Below are 18,513 nucleotides of genomic sequence, written 5' to 3'. Positions count from 1 at the left end.
TGTCTATTTTTAGTAGGGACAGTATCTCACTCTTGCTCAGGCTGATCTGGAACTCCTGAGTTCAAGAGCTCAAGTGATCCTCCCACTTCTGCCTCCCAGAGTGCTAGGCATGAGCCACCAATCCTGGCCTACATGCTTTCTTTAGGCCAGGGGCTTATAAAGAGGCAGTGCCCTATACTTTGCCCAACAGGCTTGGAAGTTAAAGAGTAAAAGCCCTTTATCAAACCACACATAATCCTCATACACATTTAATTTATAAGCTTAGAAGCACCAAGCAGTGTTAATGATACTGTTTAAAAGTTACATTTTTAATGTATTTTACGTAAATAAAAATAAATATCTAAAGATTAATATAAGAACCCAGTTATCTCTAACTGTGGCTGAACTAAGATTTCTAATAAATTATGAGGATCCATTGTCCTAAGATAACATAATCATAAACTCCCAAGTAGGAACAGGAATGAATTGTATGGAATTTGATAAATCATTTTCAATTTTTTCTTTCTTTTTTGTCAAATTTTCCTCCAAAGATAAAAATTTTAAACATGAACACTATATTAATTTCAAACATGAACACTATATTAATTTCAAAATAAAAATAAGGTACTCTATAAATAGCCAAAACAACCAAAATCTGTTCAGCTGAAAGTCTTTACAAATGCTCAAGAAAAGCATATAAAATTTGAAGCTCATAAAGATTATTACTAGTACATTTACGTTATTAAAATGGCAAAGCTATCAGTGTTTATTTGTAACAGTTCATTCGATACAAAACGGTACATTATCACATATTTAAGGCATTTTTAGAATAATTTAAAAGAAAGTATATAAAAACAGCAATTACAAAATCCAGAGCCCTCAACCTTACAAACTGCTATAAATAAGAACTGACAGATGTTAGTTTTAGAGATAAGGATTAATGAGGTAACATACATAAAGTGCTTTGTGCCCTCTGGATAAAGGTGGTATGACTAATAACTGTCAAGATCTGAAAGTTGGGCAGGGAGGAGGCATTAGAAGGGAGAAATAAGGAAAAACGTACCGTGCAAACATGAGGCCAGTGTTCAAACTGTTGTAAAATTCCTTGATTAAGGTCTTCTTTATATAGCTCTTTGTAAAAATGTGGAAGCTTAGATATCCAAATGCCATTGTTATGCTTGTTTAGTATTTCCTTTATGCGGTTTTGAACCTCATCCATTTTATAAGTGTAAGAGGCAGGAGGTGTGACATTTGGTTTTTCAACAGTCTGATTTAAATTATCTTTAAATTAAAAAAATGATAGAATTACCAAAATGCTTAACATTTTAGATTATCCCCACTATCTAGTATCTATCTGTGTCTTAGGCTTTGCTCTACTGTGGGCATGTGGTGGCCAAGGGACCTGGAAGTGAGCAGGATTAGGCAAAGCAGCACTGTGACAACCTCCAAGTTTTAACTCTGAAATAACCAGCAGGGTCAAGAGGCACCCACAGAGGGAATCTGGCCCCTTTACTTTGCAAGGATGCATTATAGTTTACTTTAAACATCAAGACGATATTGCTAAGAATAATTAAATTTATTATTTAATTAACCATTTTCTACCTGAATCTAAGGAAGGATCAAGTTTTAGACAATATTGGTATATATGCAATGTTGAATTTAAAGCTATGTTCCACAAAGCCTAAGAGTAATGCCTTAATAGTAGGGTAGACCACTTTATAGAAGATCAAAAATTGTCCAAGTTTAACAATTATAATTATTTCTCACCTTTATTAATGAAAACAATTTAGCAATATACAGAAGTTCAAAAATGGATCCATCTACAATAATCATCCTAGCCTAAGTTTATAAACATTATAAAAGGTTTCAAACCCATAGATAACATTCAATGATTTGTTTGTATTTCCCCAGTTTTACTCATTTATCTTTCACAAGTGTGTATTTATAAAGAGTTGGCTAGCTCCCTACATATATTTTCTACTTAAAACTTAGAAGGCTTGTATGAACACCCTAGAACAATAAAGAAATTTGAGTGATCACTGTAGCTGACAGTTCTGGTCTTTTAAGAACTATGAAATTCATTCTAAATCTCTATAAAACTTCAGTGAAATATAGATTATATTAATAAATGACTATCTACAAGCATATTTTAATCAGATAGTATGTCTGCTGAGATTCTGCCATTTTTATTTCAGTAGTATTTTAAATTTGCTGGTAGAGATATATAGTCTGGTTGGGAAATGTTGGCCTCTGAGGATGCCAGTAAGACAAAGGGTGAGCTGTTCCTTGAAGATGCACATATGTTGACTCTGCCCTTTCCACCAGAGGGTAAAAAGACCTGACCTTGCCGAGCATAGATTAACAGAATAGAAGGGTCTAGGATGTCCATATTTCCTAGTAAGGGCATAGCTACTTTATTTAAGTTCTTCCTAAATGATGATATACGAGGACAGGGAAGAAAGAAGAGTTTCTCATAACTGACCAGACCCTCCCTCAATGACAGAGTGTCAGAAGCTAACCCAAGGTTGAATCTGCAAATGCATCTGCTTTGTGAGGTCACTGGAGTCACCTAAGCATCTTATCTTTTGTTAAAACAAATTAAGGAAGTCATTTAGGCTTCCAGCATGTAGGGGAGGTTGTGTATACATGTGTGCCTATCAGCTCTGTCAAGTAAACTGTAATCTTCCTAAAACAAGACCCATTTCTTCAACATAAAAAGCTTATACTATAATTTAAGCTTCTAAAAGGATATTCAGAAAATGCATATGTAAAAATAATTCTTACAAACAAAAATCATATAGTTCAATGAGCTACTAGAGATGTTTTCCTATGGAAAAAATAATTTCAACTTAGTTTACTAATCATGAAAAGCAGCAAATCATGTGAAATCACATTTACATTTCATACACTGTATGCACTGATCCAAAAATGCTATGAGCAGGGTGGATCTATGAGCAGGGGATTTACACATTGATTGGAGAAGACAAATTAGGGAGTGGGTCTATTTCTAACTTTTAGAGACTCTGACTTTAGTATGTCTCTTACTGTTTGCTTAACAGGCATTTTTGATTTTATAACCTGAAGAATTATTTGTATTCATATTTAGATGCTTTGTGATCACTGCACATAGTTTATCAAGTATCAGCTGTTAAGTGTGGGAGTATCTAAAACTCTTTTATACGTTTAAGTCCCATATTTATATACTTTAAATCTAGGGCAGGAGTTTCCTTTAAATGAGGAATTAACCTCCAAAGTGTCAGGGGCCTACCCACTAAGGAGTGAAAGGATAAGGAGGGACACAAGTGTCTCTGTAGGTCACAGTGGAGGTAAAACAGAACAGTAGGTCTGGGCGAGAAAGGCCTCAAGCCAGGATGGTAATGATATTCTTGGGGTATTATTTTTTTTAAGATCCTTTTAATTCATGATTTAAAGAAATTAGGAAAGTAAGGAGGAGAGAGATATTCCAAGAGGGAGAACGTGAGAACAAACATCAAAAGCCACCACCAGGTATTTCTCTTGTGGCCCTGAGGCTCCAGAAGCCAGTATGTATCATGAAGATAACGTTCAGAAAACATACCACTCAGTTCCTTAGTACAGGTCCGTGCGAGATGCATCTGAAAAGATGGTGAAAGGGATGCCTTTGGGCTAAACCTAAGGTATAAAAAAAAGGTAAAATAGCAAAGTCTATACAAAATTTTAAACACTATACTTTTCATTTAAAGTCTTCAGGGCAATGAATAACAAAACAAGTCATTAAAATATTTCAAATTCAGAAAAATTAAAATAAAACCTGGCATTATCTTTCATGTTTTATATTCACTTAGAGAAAAGAATGTTAAAAGCTAAATTTAAATCAAGTCTTTGAAAACTTCTTCCAGAACTTAGAAATCAGAATTCTAATTAATTACCTTTAAGGAACTCACAAAACAGAATAAAGAAAACCACACAAAAAATAAACCATTGAACATAAAGAATATTTTGGAATATAGCCAAGTAATGAAGGATATGGATCATCAAATATTGACATGCATTTATAAAGTTACAAATTTAAAATCACTGGACAGATGTAGAAGCTTATAAACATTCAATTTATCTGAGCATATAATAAAAATGACATTTCAAAACAGACAGGGCAAGGTTTGCTCAAATAACTATTTGAAAAAGAAACACAGATCTCTACCCTCATAATCTCACCAAAATAATTTTTATATGAATGATATTGAACATATGCAGTAAGATTTTTCCAGATATGAGGGTAAAGAAATAAACCACATATACGTGACTTAAGTTCGTATGTATTTCCCTCACTATTAAGTTCCTTAATTATTTGTGTTTCTGGTGCCTAGAGCAGTGCTTGGAACCTGAAAGGGGGAGTGAATGTTGTAAGAACAACTAAATAAATTATGATGGACTGAATCAATGACTACAACTCATCCAGCAGTGAGTATGAGACTATAGTGGGTGATAGCAACATAGCATATTTATTTATCAGTTTTTGAACAATGTGGAATATTCTAAAAATGAAATTTGAAACTAAACACATTTCCATATAATAGTTTAATTCTAAAAAAAGGATTAGATTCTAGACTACCAATAAAAGCTTACTTGGTATATGCAATTATAATCTTATATTTGTGTATTAATGTGCCTAAGTAATAATGGAAGATGCCAAAAACATATCTAACTCCTACTTTTGCAGAATTGGTGGGAGAAAGCACTCCTTCCCCCTGCACCAGCTCTGAACAATCAACTGGAACCTTCCTCCACTTTTGAGTCAGGATGAAGGGCTCTAATAGGAAGCAAAGGGCTACAAGCAAAGGATGCAGGTACAGACAAACTACAGAAGAACAGCTGTGGTTCCAGCATGGATAGGGCAGCTAGAAAAGAAAAAAATGCACACAGGAAATCAAAGCTCTTCAAAGGAAACTGCAGGAATGCAGGAAAAACAAAATAATAAAGATGACAGAGGTCCAACCAATTTTATTTTATAGAAGATTTAAATTTATTATTTTGTTTCTTTAAAGACAAAGACTCAGACTGGCCCAAATTAAAGGAAAAAAAACCCAATCTACACATATGTTATTTATTAGAAACATATTAATATCCCATAAGTATTTAAGACCTACTGTGTGCCAGACAGTGTGTCAGACAGTAATAAGCAATGATAAGCAAGAGAAACATATCCTACTATGTTGGACTGTAAGGTATAGTTGGGAAACAGATTATGGTAAACAGCTACTTGGATGCCATCAAAGATTCTTGCCTCCTGGTATTCATAGCCTTGTGCAATCCCTTGCCTTTGAGTAACTTGCTTCTTTTTTTTTTTTTTTGAGACAGAGCCTCAAGCTGTCCCCCTGGGCAGAGTGCCGTGGCATTACAGCTCACAGCAACCTCCAACTCCTGGGCTCAAGCAAGTCTCCTGCCTCCGCCTCCCAAGTAGTTGGGACCACAGGCGCCCGCCACAACGCCCGGCTATTTTTTGGTTGCAGCCGCCATTGTTGTTTGGCGGGTCCGGGCTGGGGATTCAAACCCGCCACCTTAGGTGTACGTGGCTGGCGCCTTAGCCGGTTGAGCTATAGGCGCCGAGCCAGTAACTTGCTTCTAATCAATAAAATGCTTCAAGGCTGAGGGGATTACAAATTATTAGATTACAAATGATTCAAATTTCCACCTTGCTACTAAATCTCTCCTTTGTTAGCTTTGATGAAAAAAATGGCCAGACTGGGAAGGCCCATGTGATAAGAAATTAAAGGCAGTTTTTGGCCAACAGCCAGCTGGAAACTAAGGAAAACCCAAAAGGAACTGTATTGTGCCAACAACCATGTGAGTTAGGGTGGAGACAGATTATTCCCCAGCTGAGCCTTGACTTAAGACACAGCTATGGCTGACACCTTGATTGCAGCTTCATGGAGACCTGAAGCAAAGAACCCAGCTTAGCCATGTCTGGACTCCTAATCACAGAAACTATGAGGTAAGAAATACATGTTGTTACTTTGGGAGGTAGATGCAGGAGGATCGCTTGAGGTCAGTAGCCCAAGAAGAGGCTGAGTGAGATCCCAACTCTGCAAAAAATAGAAAAATTAGCTGGGCATAGTGGCACATGCCTGTAGCCCCAGCTACTTAGGAGGCTGAGGCAGGGAGATCACTTGAGCCCAGGCGTTTGAGGTTGCTGTGAGCTAGGCTGACGCCACTGCACTCTAGACAAAGCGACAATGCAAGACTCTGTCTCAGAAACAAAATAAGAAATGTGTGTTATTGTAAGCTACTAAATTTGTGGTAGTCTGTTAAAACGCAATAGATAACATGATAAAATCTAAATAAAAGAAGAAAATCTACTAAGTGCTATGGTAAGTGTAATAAAAGCACACATAAGAGGTCAAGACAGGAAGAAGTAGAGAGTAAAGGCTGGTAATATTTCAAAGCAGAAAAGAAAAGATAGCATTTCAAACCAGAAAGGAAAAAAAATATTTCTACTCTCATACTACACAATGAAATAACTTCTGGTTGAATTAAGGATTTAAATGTAAAAAGTGAAACCATAAGAATTCCAGAAGAAAACAGAAGACCTATCACATAATATTGGGGTGGAACGGAAGTAAAAAGATAGATGTAACTATGTAAAACATTAAAGTTTTTATACCCAAAAAATATTTAAATAAACTGAGGAAATATTGCCAACACATTACAGCTAAAGAGTCAACATCTTTCCTTTATAAATTACTTTTACAAATAGGAAGAAAAGAGCCAATAAAAAAAACTGTGCAAAGGACAAAAACCTGTAATTCACAAAAGACCTAGATTGGGCTAATAAATACATGACAAAAATATAACTTCCTTAAGAATTAAAATCAAGGGAGTATAAATTAAAACAGGTACATTTCTTTACTTTTCAAAGTAGCAAAGAAAAAAAAAACAGATGCCCAATGTTGTCAGAGATATAAGAAAATAATCACTCGTACTTTCTTCTAGATAGAAGAATACAACTTGGTATAATCTGTTTAGAGCACAATTTAATAAGAGCTTTAGTGTATTCATCCTCTTAGATATTCTATTCCTACCAGTTTATTCCACAGGAACTAGCCATAAATACATGCAAGAACTGTCCTACAAACATGACCATTGCAGAATTTTTTACAATAACGGAAATCATTTATATTCAACAACAGGTGATTGGGCAATGTACTAACCTACTGCTAAAAATAATAAGTGTACTTTATATATGGAAAGTATTCACAATATAGTTCCCTTTAAAATCCATTGTAAAATAGTTATACATCGCATGACCCAACTTGTATTTCTAAAAACTCAAATACACATATAAATCAAAAAGATATTTTTGCATATTTTACATTTATGTCTGGATTAGAGGCAAATTTTTCTTTCCTTTTACTTTCTTTGTACTTTATAAATTTTCTACGCTGTATACATACTATTAAGCTTTTGCTACCATAACAAAGCAACAACTGTAATTTTTGAAAATGTTTTTATATTTAGTAAATGTCTATTAAATGTACATAAGGACTCAGAAATCAACAATAAATTTGCATTAATCTACTTTAGCCTAATACTTGAAAGATATCTTTTCAGTCATGTGCCTGTTGTAATTTAAATGATCTGTACTATAATCCATACAAAGGCATTTCAATAGCTGAGACAGGTAGGTATGTAGTTCTAGAAACCACTGTACAGTCTACCATACAGAATTTAAAACACTTAATATGAAATTCAAAGTTTGAAAGGTAAATGACAAAAACATACATTAACCCTCAAAACTAAACCCATACATAAGGCTTCTGTCAATTTTTAATATTTTTATTCTGAAATATAGATTCATGAGAGATTATAAAAAACGTACACAGAGGTCTCATATACCCTTCACCTGTTCTCTGCCAATGGTAAACTAAACCCATACATAAGGCTTCTGCTGTCAATTTTTAAACTTTTTATTGTGAAATACAGATTCATGAGAAATTATAAAAAATGTACACAGAGGTCTCATATACCTTTCACCTGTTCTTCACCAATGGGAAAACCTTGTATAGAATATCAGAACCAACTAGCATTGATACAATTTAGAGGTGATTCAGATTTCACCAGTTTTGTATGCACTTGTATACAAAGTGCCACTGTTTTTTGTTTATTCACCTATCTAAGGACATTTGAGTTATTTCCAATTTTTAGCTAATATGAATAAAGTTACTATGAACATTTATGTACAGGTTTTTACACGAACATAAGTTTTCATTTCTCTGGGATACATGCCCAGAAGTGCAATTGCTAGGCCACAGTGCGGTTGCATATCTAGTTTTTTATTAACAAGTAAAAATAATATATATATTTATCTTATATAACATGATGCACTGACATATGTATGTTGTGAAATGGCTAAATCAAGCTATTTAACATATGCAGTACTGCACATATTTTTTTCTGGTGAGAATGTTTCAAAGCTACTCTTTTAGCAATTTTTCAAGTATATAATATATTGTTATTAACTATAGTCACCATGATGTACAAGATCAATTGAACTTATTTCTCCTAACTGAAAGCTTATTTCCTTTGAGTAATGACTGACTGCTATCTCCTCAACCCCTCAGCCTTCGGTGACCACATTTTTTTTGTGAATCTGACTTTTTTTAGATTCCACATGAGTTCATGCTGTCTTTCTGTGTCTGGCTTATTTCATTTAGCACAATGTCCTCTAGGTTCATCCACATTGCTAGAAATGATAAGAGTTTTCTTTTTAAAAAGGCTGAATACAAAGTAATAATCCATTGTGATGTAATTTCACACTTTCTTTCTTTCTCCATCCATTGATGGACACTTAGGTTGATTCCAGGACTCTTGTGAATAATAATGCAACGAACATGGAGGGCAGATATCTCTTCAACATACTGACTTCATATCCTTTATATACATATACAGTAGTGGGGTTGCTGGATCATATGGTAGCTCTACTTCTAATTGTTTTGAGAAATTTTTCCATAATGGCTGTACTAATTTACATTCCTGCCAACAGTATAACAGAGTTCCCTTGTCTCCATATCCTTGCCAACACTTACTATCTATTGTTTTTTGATAGTAGCCATCCTACTGGATGTGAGGCATTGTGGTATTAATGTTTATTTCCCTGATGACTAGTAATGTTGAACAGCTTTTCATACAACTGTTGGATGTTTGTATGTCTTCTTTTGAGAAACGTCCTTTGCACATGTTTTAATTGAGTTGTTTTCTTGATACTGAGATGAATTTCTTACATATTTTGGATATTAACTCCTTGTCAGATATTCACAGCTATTTTCTCCCATTCCATAAGGTGTCTCTTCATGCTGTGCAGAAGCTTTTTAGTTTGATGTAATCCCATTTGTCTATTTTTGCTCTTGTTGCTTATGCTTTTGGGGTCATATCCAAAAAAAAAGAAATCAATGTTCAGACTAAAGTCATGGAGCTTTTCCTCTATATTTTCTTCTAGAAGTTTTATTGTTTCAGGTCTTATGTTTAAGTCTTTAATTCATTTTGAGTTGATTTTTTTTATATGGTGTGAGATGAGGGTCTAATTTCATTCTTCTATATGTATATATCCAGTTTTCCCAGAATTATTTCTTAAAGAGACTGTCCTTTTCCCCATTGTGTGCTCTTGGCATCTTTATCAAAATAATCAATAGACTGTAAGTGTGTGGATTCATTTCTGGGCTCTATTTTGTTCCATTTGTCTATGTGTCTATTTTTATGCCAGTACCATACTGTTTTGATTACTATAGCTTTGTAGAAGACTTTGAAATCAAGTAGTGTGATGCCTCTGGCTTTGCTTTTGTGTTCAAGATTGCTTTGGCTATTCGGAGTCTTTTGTGGTTCCATAAAAATTTCAGAATTTTTCTATTTCTGTGAAAAATGTCATTGAGATTTTCATAGAAAATGTATTGAATCTACAGACTGTTTTGGGTAGTATGAACATTTTAACAATATTCTTTGCTTAGCTTTTTAAAAGAAACTCCTAAACTCTTTTCTACTGTGGCTGTACTCTTTTACATTTTGAACAGCAACATATAAGTGATAGTTTCTTTGCATCCTGGCAAGCATGTGGTATTACCACTAATTTTTCATTTTAGCCACTCTGATAGGTACATTACAATGATATTTTACTGCAGTTCTGATTTGCATTTCCCTAATGGCTAATCATATTAAACATCTTTTCATGTGTTTTTAAAGTAATTGTATGTTAGGGCTTAAGTCTGCCATTTTATTATTTGTTTTCTGTGCATTCTCTCTGTTTCTCATTCTGCTATTTTCTTTACTTGCATTCTTGTAGGTTAACTATGTCTGAGGATTCCATTCTGAATGATAATATTTATAATGCTTTTTGGTATATCACTTTGTATAGTTTTCTTATTGGTTTCTCTAGGTATTATAATATACCTATGTCACTTATCACATTTTATTAGTATGAATGTTTTATCACTTCACGTGAAGTATAGAAGCCTTACTTTCATTTAGGTGTCTTTGCCTTCCCCACTTTATAAATAAAATTGTTTTAAGTTCTTCCTCTACATATGTTAAGCACCTCATATGATGGTGTGGTTTTTTTTTGCTTCAACCAAATATGATTAAAGAAACCCGTGAGAATAATAATCTATTATATTCACATTTGTTTTTATCCATTCTGTTCTTTCCTTTCTGAAATTCCAAGTCATCTTATTATTTCTTTCTGTTGAGAGAACTTCCTTTAACCACTCTTTAAGAGGAGGTCTGCTAATGACAAGTTTTCCTAATTTTCTCTCATCTAAGAATGACTTTATTTCTCTATCATTCCTGAAGGATATTTTTGCTGGATATAGAATTTGTGGTTGGCAAGGCTTTCTTTGACCCTTGAAAAACGTTAGGCTACTTCCTCCCTCCATGGTTCCTTTGTGGTTGCAGATAAGCAATCTGCTGTCGGCTCGGTGCCTGTGGCTCAAGCGGCTAAGGCGCCAGCCACATACACCTAAGGTGGCAGGTTCAAATCCAGCCCAGACCCGCCAAACAACAATAATGGCTGCAACCAAAAAATAGCTGGGTGTGGCGGCAGGCGCCTGTGGTCCCAGCTACTTGGGAGGTGGAGGCAGGAGACTCGCTTGAGCCCAGGAGTTGGAGGTTGCTGTGAGCAGTGAAGCCATAGCACTCTACCCAGGGGGAGAGCTTGAGGCTCTGACTCAAAAAAAAAAAAAAAAAAAGGAATGTTACCTCATAAGTGACACATCATTTTCTCTAGTTGTTTCTAAGATTATTTTCATCTTTAATTTGCTCAAGTATAATTATGAGGTCTCTTGGCCTAGGTTTCTTAGGGCTCATCCTGTTTGGGGTTTGATTAGCTTCTTGAATCTGTAGGTTTGTGTCCTTAGATCAATTTGAGAAGTTTTTGATCATCCAGGCTTTAAATACTCTTCCAGCCCCACTCCTACCCTTTTTCTCCTCTTTCTGAGATTCTAGTAATAGAACTTTTAGATCTTTTATTTACCATGTCTATTTACTCTTGTTCAGACTGTGTAGTTTCTATTGTTCTATCTTCAAGTTTACTGACCATTTCCTTTGTCATGATCATTCCACCCACTGAGTCCATCCAATGCATTTAAAAAATTCTAGCTATTGTTTTTTTCTAGTACTATAGTTTCTATTTGGTTCTTTTTTGTATGTTCTGTTTATTTGGTAAATTTTCTGTTTTTTCCTTTGTTTCAAAAGTATTTATAATTGCTCGCTGAAGCATTTTTATGATAGCTGCTTCAAAATCCTTGTCAGATAATTACAGCATCTGATTCATCCTGGTGTTGGTGTCTATTAACTGTCTTTTCTCATTCAAGTTGTTGTTTTCCTGCTTCTTAGTATAGGAGTGATTTTTTCTTTTTTATTGTATCCTAGGATTTATGGCCATATGTGAGGATCTTATTTAAATTTCTTATTTCAGCAGGCAGTTACTCTGTTTAGGTTTAGCATGTAGGCCCTGGTCCACTTTTGTGGGCTGTAGTCCCAGTGACGATTTAGTTTTCAAAGCCCTTTCAGTGCTGTCTTGGTCTGTTATATTTACCTGTTGCTGGCAGGGCTCCTGCTTGTTCTCTTCTGGGGCTGCCCTAGGGATGGAATCCATTTCCCCAAGCCTGGTACTGAAGATGTGTGGTGGGAGTACAACAGGATGCAGGTCAGAGAGTGCTACCTACCTTGGGCCCCCTATTAGGGCTGCTTAGTGTTGGTGGGACTCTCACTCAATCCCTGCTGATGTTGCAGGGACAGGAAGCACCTATCTAGGCTGTCCACTGCCACTAGGTGAGGGATAGGAGACACCAGAGAGATTATTCCCATGGGTCCACAATCTGGGATGCCTGTATTGCTGTCATTTTATAGATCCAATAAAAAACATGTTCTTAAATGTTAGCACATGACCACAGGAGACTACGGTATCCTGGTCATATACTGGACCCAATTATCCTTTGGGTCAAGAACCAAGTCTTAACTATGAATTTTCTAGACCTTATCAAAATTGTAGTAACTATAAATATCATTAAATATTTTAGGATTACTTTATAAAAAATACCAAAATATAAAAAATATTAGTATCTTTTCTACCTAACTCAAAAAATTTAATTCTTCCTAACTATTCTAGTTATCTGGGGTAAAAGTTCCTAGGGGAAAAATTATCTTTTACACAAAAATGGAATTTTTGAATACTGGTTTAAAGGTATGGGATACAAAATTTGCTTTGAAAAAAACACAAATCAGAATTTGATACTCATGCATCTGTATCAGAGATCAGCAAATTTTTTTCTATAAAGGGTCCAATAATACATTTTATGTTTTTCAGGCAATCTAGTCTGCAAAAGAAGCCACAGGCAATACACAAACAAAACCATATGGCCGTGTTTCAATAAAACTTAATTTACAAAAACAGGCAATGAGCCTGATTTGGCCCATGGATTGTAGCTTGCTGATCTCTGAGCTGCCTTACAAATCTGTAAAATTTAGAACCATAAAGGAATTTGAGATCCTTTAGTTCAGTATTTTCATTAGGCAAATGAGGAAACTACAGACTCAAAAAATGAAATAATTTACTTTATCCGGCTACTGAATGACATTACTCACATTAAGACTTTTAGATTGTCTTGTTCCTATTAGTCCAGGATTCTGATTCACTAATGTCTGATGCTACTGTATAATTTATACACATGGTTACTAGAGCACAGTGGCATGCATTGATAACTTGATAACATTTTACTTACGCTTATAAAATTATTTACCAGAAACTGTTTTCTGAAAAAGTTATTATACTGAAATATCATCTTAGAACAACTTACAAGAACTTTTATAATGCATTTTATAAGAGACCACCAACTATGAAAAAAAAATACAGAATGGAGATACATTTTGCAGAGGTCCTCAAACTTTTTAAACAGGGGGCCAGTTCACTGTCCCTCAGACGATAGGAGGGCCAGACTGTGGGCCCCAGGATGAGTTGGCTGCTAAGCAGGACAGGCAGTGGTGGCAAAAACACCCAGAGGGCTGGATAAATGTCCTAGGCAGGCTGCATGTGGCCTGTGGGCTGTAGTTTGAGGATGCCTGATTTAGAGAATGAAGATCAGGCAGCCAGGCAAAGTGGATTTACTAATAATGATGTATTTCTGTATTACATGTGAACTTATATTAGCTAACATAAAAAGAATTTCTTTCTTAAGGGGAACATACATTTTTAACATTTATCATCCTAGGTTCACCAAACTTTTCTTTTTAGTCAGACAAAGCCAAATACCTGTTGTTGGTGGACATGGTCACATGCCTCTGCACAGGAACGTCTCTGAATATTTCATTTCCAAGAGATGTGTGTAATGTATAAGGTGGCATTTCAGTATCAGACTTAACTCCAAGAGAGCTTCCTTTGTCTCTTAACAATGGTGGATTTGGTTTTTTGTTGATAGAAAAATCTGAAGCAAATCCTGGTTGTCTGAGGGTTGCTTTTGGTTTTCCTACGAAGTAAGGCATATATAACGGAATCAATTAGCTTCCTAAAACCCTAGTTTCATTATGTCACTCCCCTGATCAGATGTTTTCTATGGGTGTCTATTTTTAGAATAGCCTCTAAGGATACAAGGAGGTTGCCACTGGAGGGTTGGTCAGTAGGGGAAGAATAGATTGATGAGTATTTAGTAGATGATATTCTTCATCCACAAGATTAGCCAGTAACTTTCCTTCTTTCTACTCACCAACTGGACATCATTTAGAGTGCCAGCCACTTCACGTTCTTAAAGATGAGTGTACTCAACCATATCTCAGTCCTTCCATCTCTTCTCCATCAATCCAAATTCTACCCATTCTTGGAGGTCTAGGCTTAAATTTCCCCTTTGTCATGAAGTTCTCCATTGCCATTTTCATCCATAATGATATCTCCCTTGTCTAACATACTAATTGTGGCTTTTAGTTATCTACTTTTTTGTATTATCATTAAACTATTTCATGAGAATTTAGTTTTAGAACCTTAAGTATTCTGTTGAATACTAGTTGTCTATAACACTTTTGTGTATCATATGATTCGTATTTTTCTGAAATAGAGATTTTATACTAAAAGACATGATTTGTTAGGCACTAAATTATAGGTTCTTGGTTTATCTAACATTCTGGACAAAAATAGCCTAAAAGAATAAAACCACACACTGCCATAACAAGCTTAATTAAAATCTGTTCCAAGTTTTTTCACACTGTAACTTACTTCAGTTATCATGCTCACTTAATAATTTCAAACAGAAATGCTAGCTTTAAGATTTTTCTCTTGACATATTAACATTAACAGACATAGGTGTCTATCATAAATACAAGCAATATTTCCATATTCTTTTTTTTTAATTGAATGGTAACTATGTACATTAATGCACTTCTGGGGGATAGTGTGGGGTTTTCACACACAATCCGAAACACTTCCATCAAACTGGTTAACATAGCCTTCATGTGATTTTCTTAGTTATTATTTTAAAACATTCATATTCTGCTCTTAGAAAGATTCACTTGTACCCTTGTAAGATAAACCTCAGAAGTGATCCCTCCACCCATTCTCCATATTCTTTATAACAGTATATTCATAGACAGACTTTAAAATTTTAGTATGTGAAAAGCCCCTACCTTCTAGAAAAAATGGCATGGTTTTCTTCACTCTCATCTGACAATTAACTTGCCGTCCAGTTTTCCTTTTAGAACTCCTCTGACGAGCCACAAGCTGAGCAATTCTTGCAGTTTCTGTGCAGGCCATGGCATAGCAGGTAATCTATTCATGAGAGGCAGAGTAAAAGCTCAAAATTTTTTCAGATTCCAGTTGCCCAAAGGCCAATTCTTAAAAGTGGATCTTAGTGAACACCTGCATCCCAAATCAGGTTGTATGCAAATTTTCATGTTTCCTTCTCCTAAATGTTAGAAAATTATATTTTGTACAAGAGAAATCAAGCATAATCTAGTATACTGAATAAGTTTTCCTCAAATTGAAAATTCATTTATTCCCTAAATGGGTATTTATAAGGCATCTACAACGTACAAAGTACCATGGGGTTAATAAGTGAACAAAAAGAAACTGATTTTATCCCCATTTCACACACATGAAAGCAGAGGCTCAGGAAAGTTAAGCAACCTTCCAAGTCTCACAGTAAAGCTATTAGCACTCTGAGTCCAAAGTATGCATTTAAGAGTACTACAGTGTGTTACTTCTCCTAGACAACTAAGTCTTAGTCTTGCCCCTGCATTTTCTTCCTTTTTTTTTTTTGAGACAGAGTCTCACTTTGTCACCCTGGGTAGCGTGCTATGGCATCATAGCTCACAGCAAACTCAAACTCTTGGGCTCGAGCAACCGTTTTGCCTTAGCCTCCCTTGTAGCTGGGACTATCGGCACCTGCCACAATACCCTGATATTTTTTAGAGACCAGGTCTCACTCTTGCTCAGGCTGTTCTAGAACTCAGTAAGTTCAAGTGATCCACCCACCTTGGCCTCTCAGAGTCCTAAGATTACAGGCATGAGCCACCATGCCCGGCCTAAAATCTCAGTATTTGCATCTATAAAACAGGGGTGATTTAGACCTGATGTTTGCAAATTACATTCACTAGAGCCATAGAGTTCCATGGAGAGGGTTCAGGGGCTGCCACGGCAGGGGTATGAAAGCAAGGTCTCTGGACCTTCAACTTCTCTTTAAAATATATAGCCCAGCAGTTTTTATATTTTAAAAAACTGATAAGATATATAGGGTATTATTAAAAAAATCTAAAATATACCGACTGTTGGGACTAGAATATCTACAGACCTGTTAAGTTTTTAAGACTTTGACTCTAAGCTGAAATCAAGAAGAAGAAAATAATGAAGCTTTATACTATAAGCCAAAACATCTTCCTTATCTTTAGCTAATTATTTCTGTTCTTGAGAACATATATTTCAAGGATATATCAAAACAAAAAAAAAGGTTATCTATCCCCATATACACAAAGGGCATACTTTATTAGTCAAAACCTGGAAACATTTAAAATGTCCAAAATAGGGGATCAAAGAGTTTAGTAAATTATAGTATAGTAACTATATGAAGCATTAGTAATTTACTCATTCAGATATTTGATCATTCATGCATTCGACACAGATTTATTAAGTGCCAACTATTAGGAATGAAAAAAATTGTTCCTCATCCTTGAAAAGCTTATGAAGGAAAAAGAGAGAGGCAAAGAAACTAAACAGATAACATGGCGTCAAGTGTAACAGATGTGTTATAGTAGACAGAAAGGAGGACTGAAGTCTGTCTCAGAGGATCAAGGACTCTGCAGCACTCTTATTAACATAATATTTAATTAATTTATATCTTCTTCTTATAAACATTATTACACATAAGGCAAACTTCCCCTTGGACTGTTCTGATCCTGGCTCCCTTTTCCTCTTCTACCCATTGCCTCCTCCCTCCTCCACCCCCAACACAAGAAACATTATGACAAGTTTTGGTGAAACACACTCCAGACTTGTTCTATGTACTTACATATGGAGAAACCTACCCAGGCAACTATAGTTTTGGGGGTGGGGGTCGTGAGTTTTCTCGTCTGTCTTTGGTGGTCTGTCCACATGTGTTCACACTTTTTGATGAGTAGGTACCAGGAAGTGAAGCTGATGAGTCACAGTGGAACTGCAATAATCTAGGTGCTATCACCAAATGGCCCCTGCCATCTATAAACTGTTTTCTTCTAGAGAAGATGATGGATTTAAGATGGTAGAATAATATGACTATGTTGTTGCAAAGGAGAAGGAAGGGACAGAACAGAAAGAACTGCAAGGAAGCCCCTGCACCAATCAAAAGTGATGAAATGATCAACTAGAACTGAGTTAGGTCCAGTCAAATGATGAAAATCTAAAACTGCCTATTAGATTTGATGATCAAGAGGTCATTAGCAACTTTGGCAAAAACAGTGTAGCAATTTATAATGAGCAGGTATGATGTTTGGGCAATTAAGGTCTTCAGTACAGTTGTTTCGTTTAGATGTTGAAATTGGCAAAGTTTTTTTATTTAGTATGGTTAAAATTGTTACAATGAAAAGAATTTGAGAGTGCAAAACAAAAGACATCAGAATCTAGACTTGTGCTTCTGATGCTATTCTCTTCATTACTATCAATCTTAAGTTGTACTTTTCACTTTGACTTCCATCACAGCATGAGGTTGCAGTGCCAGACAGGCAATTATGTATTGGTTTGATTCTTGTGACACGCACAATTACCTTCTTACCTCTCCAGATCTACTAGTCTCTATCCTGACAACTGCTGGCACACTTCTCAGATAGGCTTCTAGTGTAGGGTAACCTAGCTGTTTGAAGGGGATCCAGTCTCCAGTCAAGGATCTGTACTCTCCTTGGAGCCGGGGTAAGGCTATTCCATTCTTATGAGACTGCAGAACAGCTCGTAGCATCTTTGAAACCAGATCTGCTTCCAGCATCTTTGCCTATAAGAACACAGCAGAAGGTTACTATAGTACGGCTCATTAATCTGTGAATTCAAATAGATTTTCAGAGCTGAGACTTAAGACTATTTTATAAAATATTACTGAATACTTTCTGTGCAATTACAATACAGGGAAATAACTACCATGATAGAGAAAAGCATAGAATACTATGAGAAAGCAGGGGGAAAATCAGAAAGGCATAAAGACTAGCCAGGGAGAGAAGAGATCAGGAAATGTTTTCCAGATGAGGGAAGTCTGAATGGAGTCCTGAAGGGCAAGAGGGAATTGACCAGGCAAGGAGGAAAGGGTGGGCTAAAGGGCCAGGGAGAGGTTATCAGCCTAAGGAATGGAATAGAATATGTGAGGGCCCAGAGGTGAGAGAGAAGTACAAGGTGTGTTCCAAGAATTCCACGTAGTTAAGTGGTTGGACATGATTAGACAAAGAATCCAAGCTGAGGGCTGAGAGGCTGGGAGAAGCTGGGGGGACAGCAACTGAGACTACTACATTGTGCTAATACGTGTGCATTTCTGTTTGCAGTAGAACAAAATCACCACCTCTAGATTTTAGAAAGAT

The 18,513-nt window shown here is 35.7% G+C and overlaps 1 protein-coding gene across 2 annotated transcripts in view; it reads right to left on the bottom strand.

Annotated features, from left to right (window-relative positions):
- TDRD7 (tudor domain containing 7) overlaps positions 1–18,513 on the bottom strand; it is a 90,206-nt gene that overhangs the window by 53,196 nt on the left and 18,497 nt on the right. For both annotated transcript variants that reach the window (XM_003785152.2, XM_023510501.1), the window contains exons 2-6: positions 17,727–17,939; positions 15,112–15,253; positions 13,751–13,964; positions 3,557–3,630; positions 1,043–1,260 (exon numbers count right to left, since the gene is read on the bottom strand). In XM_003785152.2, the coding sequence (XP_003785200.1) occupies positions 1,043–1,260; positions 3,557–3,630; positions 13,751–13,964; positions 15,112–15,253; positions 17,727–17,933 (855 nt within the window). In that variant the 5' untranslated portion in view covers positions 17,934–17,939. The remainder of the gene's footprint in view (positions 1–1,042; positions 1,261–3,556; positions 3,631–13,750; positions 13,965–15,111; positions 15,254–17,726; positions 17,940–18,513) is intronic.

Source organism: Otolemur garnettii, unplaced genomic scaffold (assembly GCF_000181295.1).
Source record: "Otolemur garnettii isolate 467f Iridium unplaced genomic scaffold, OtoGar3 scaffold00014, whole genome shotgun sequence".
NCBI classification, from domain to species: Eukaryota; Metazoa; Chordata; class Mammalia; order Primates; family Galagidae; genus Otolemur; species Otolemur garnettii.
This window is presented reverse-complemented; position numbering and strand designations above follow the sequence as displayed.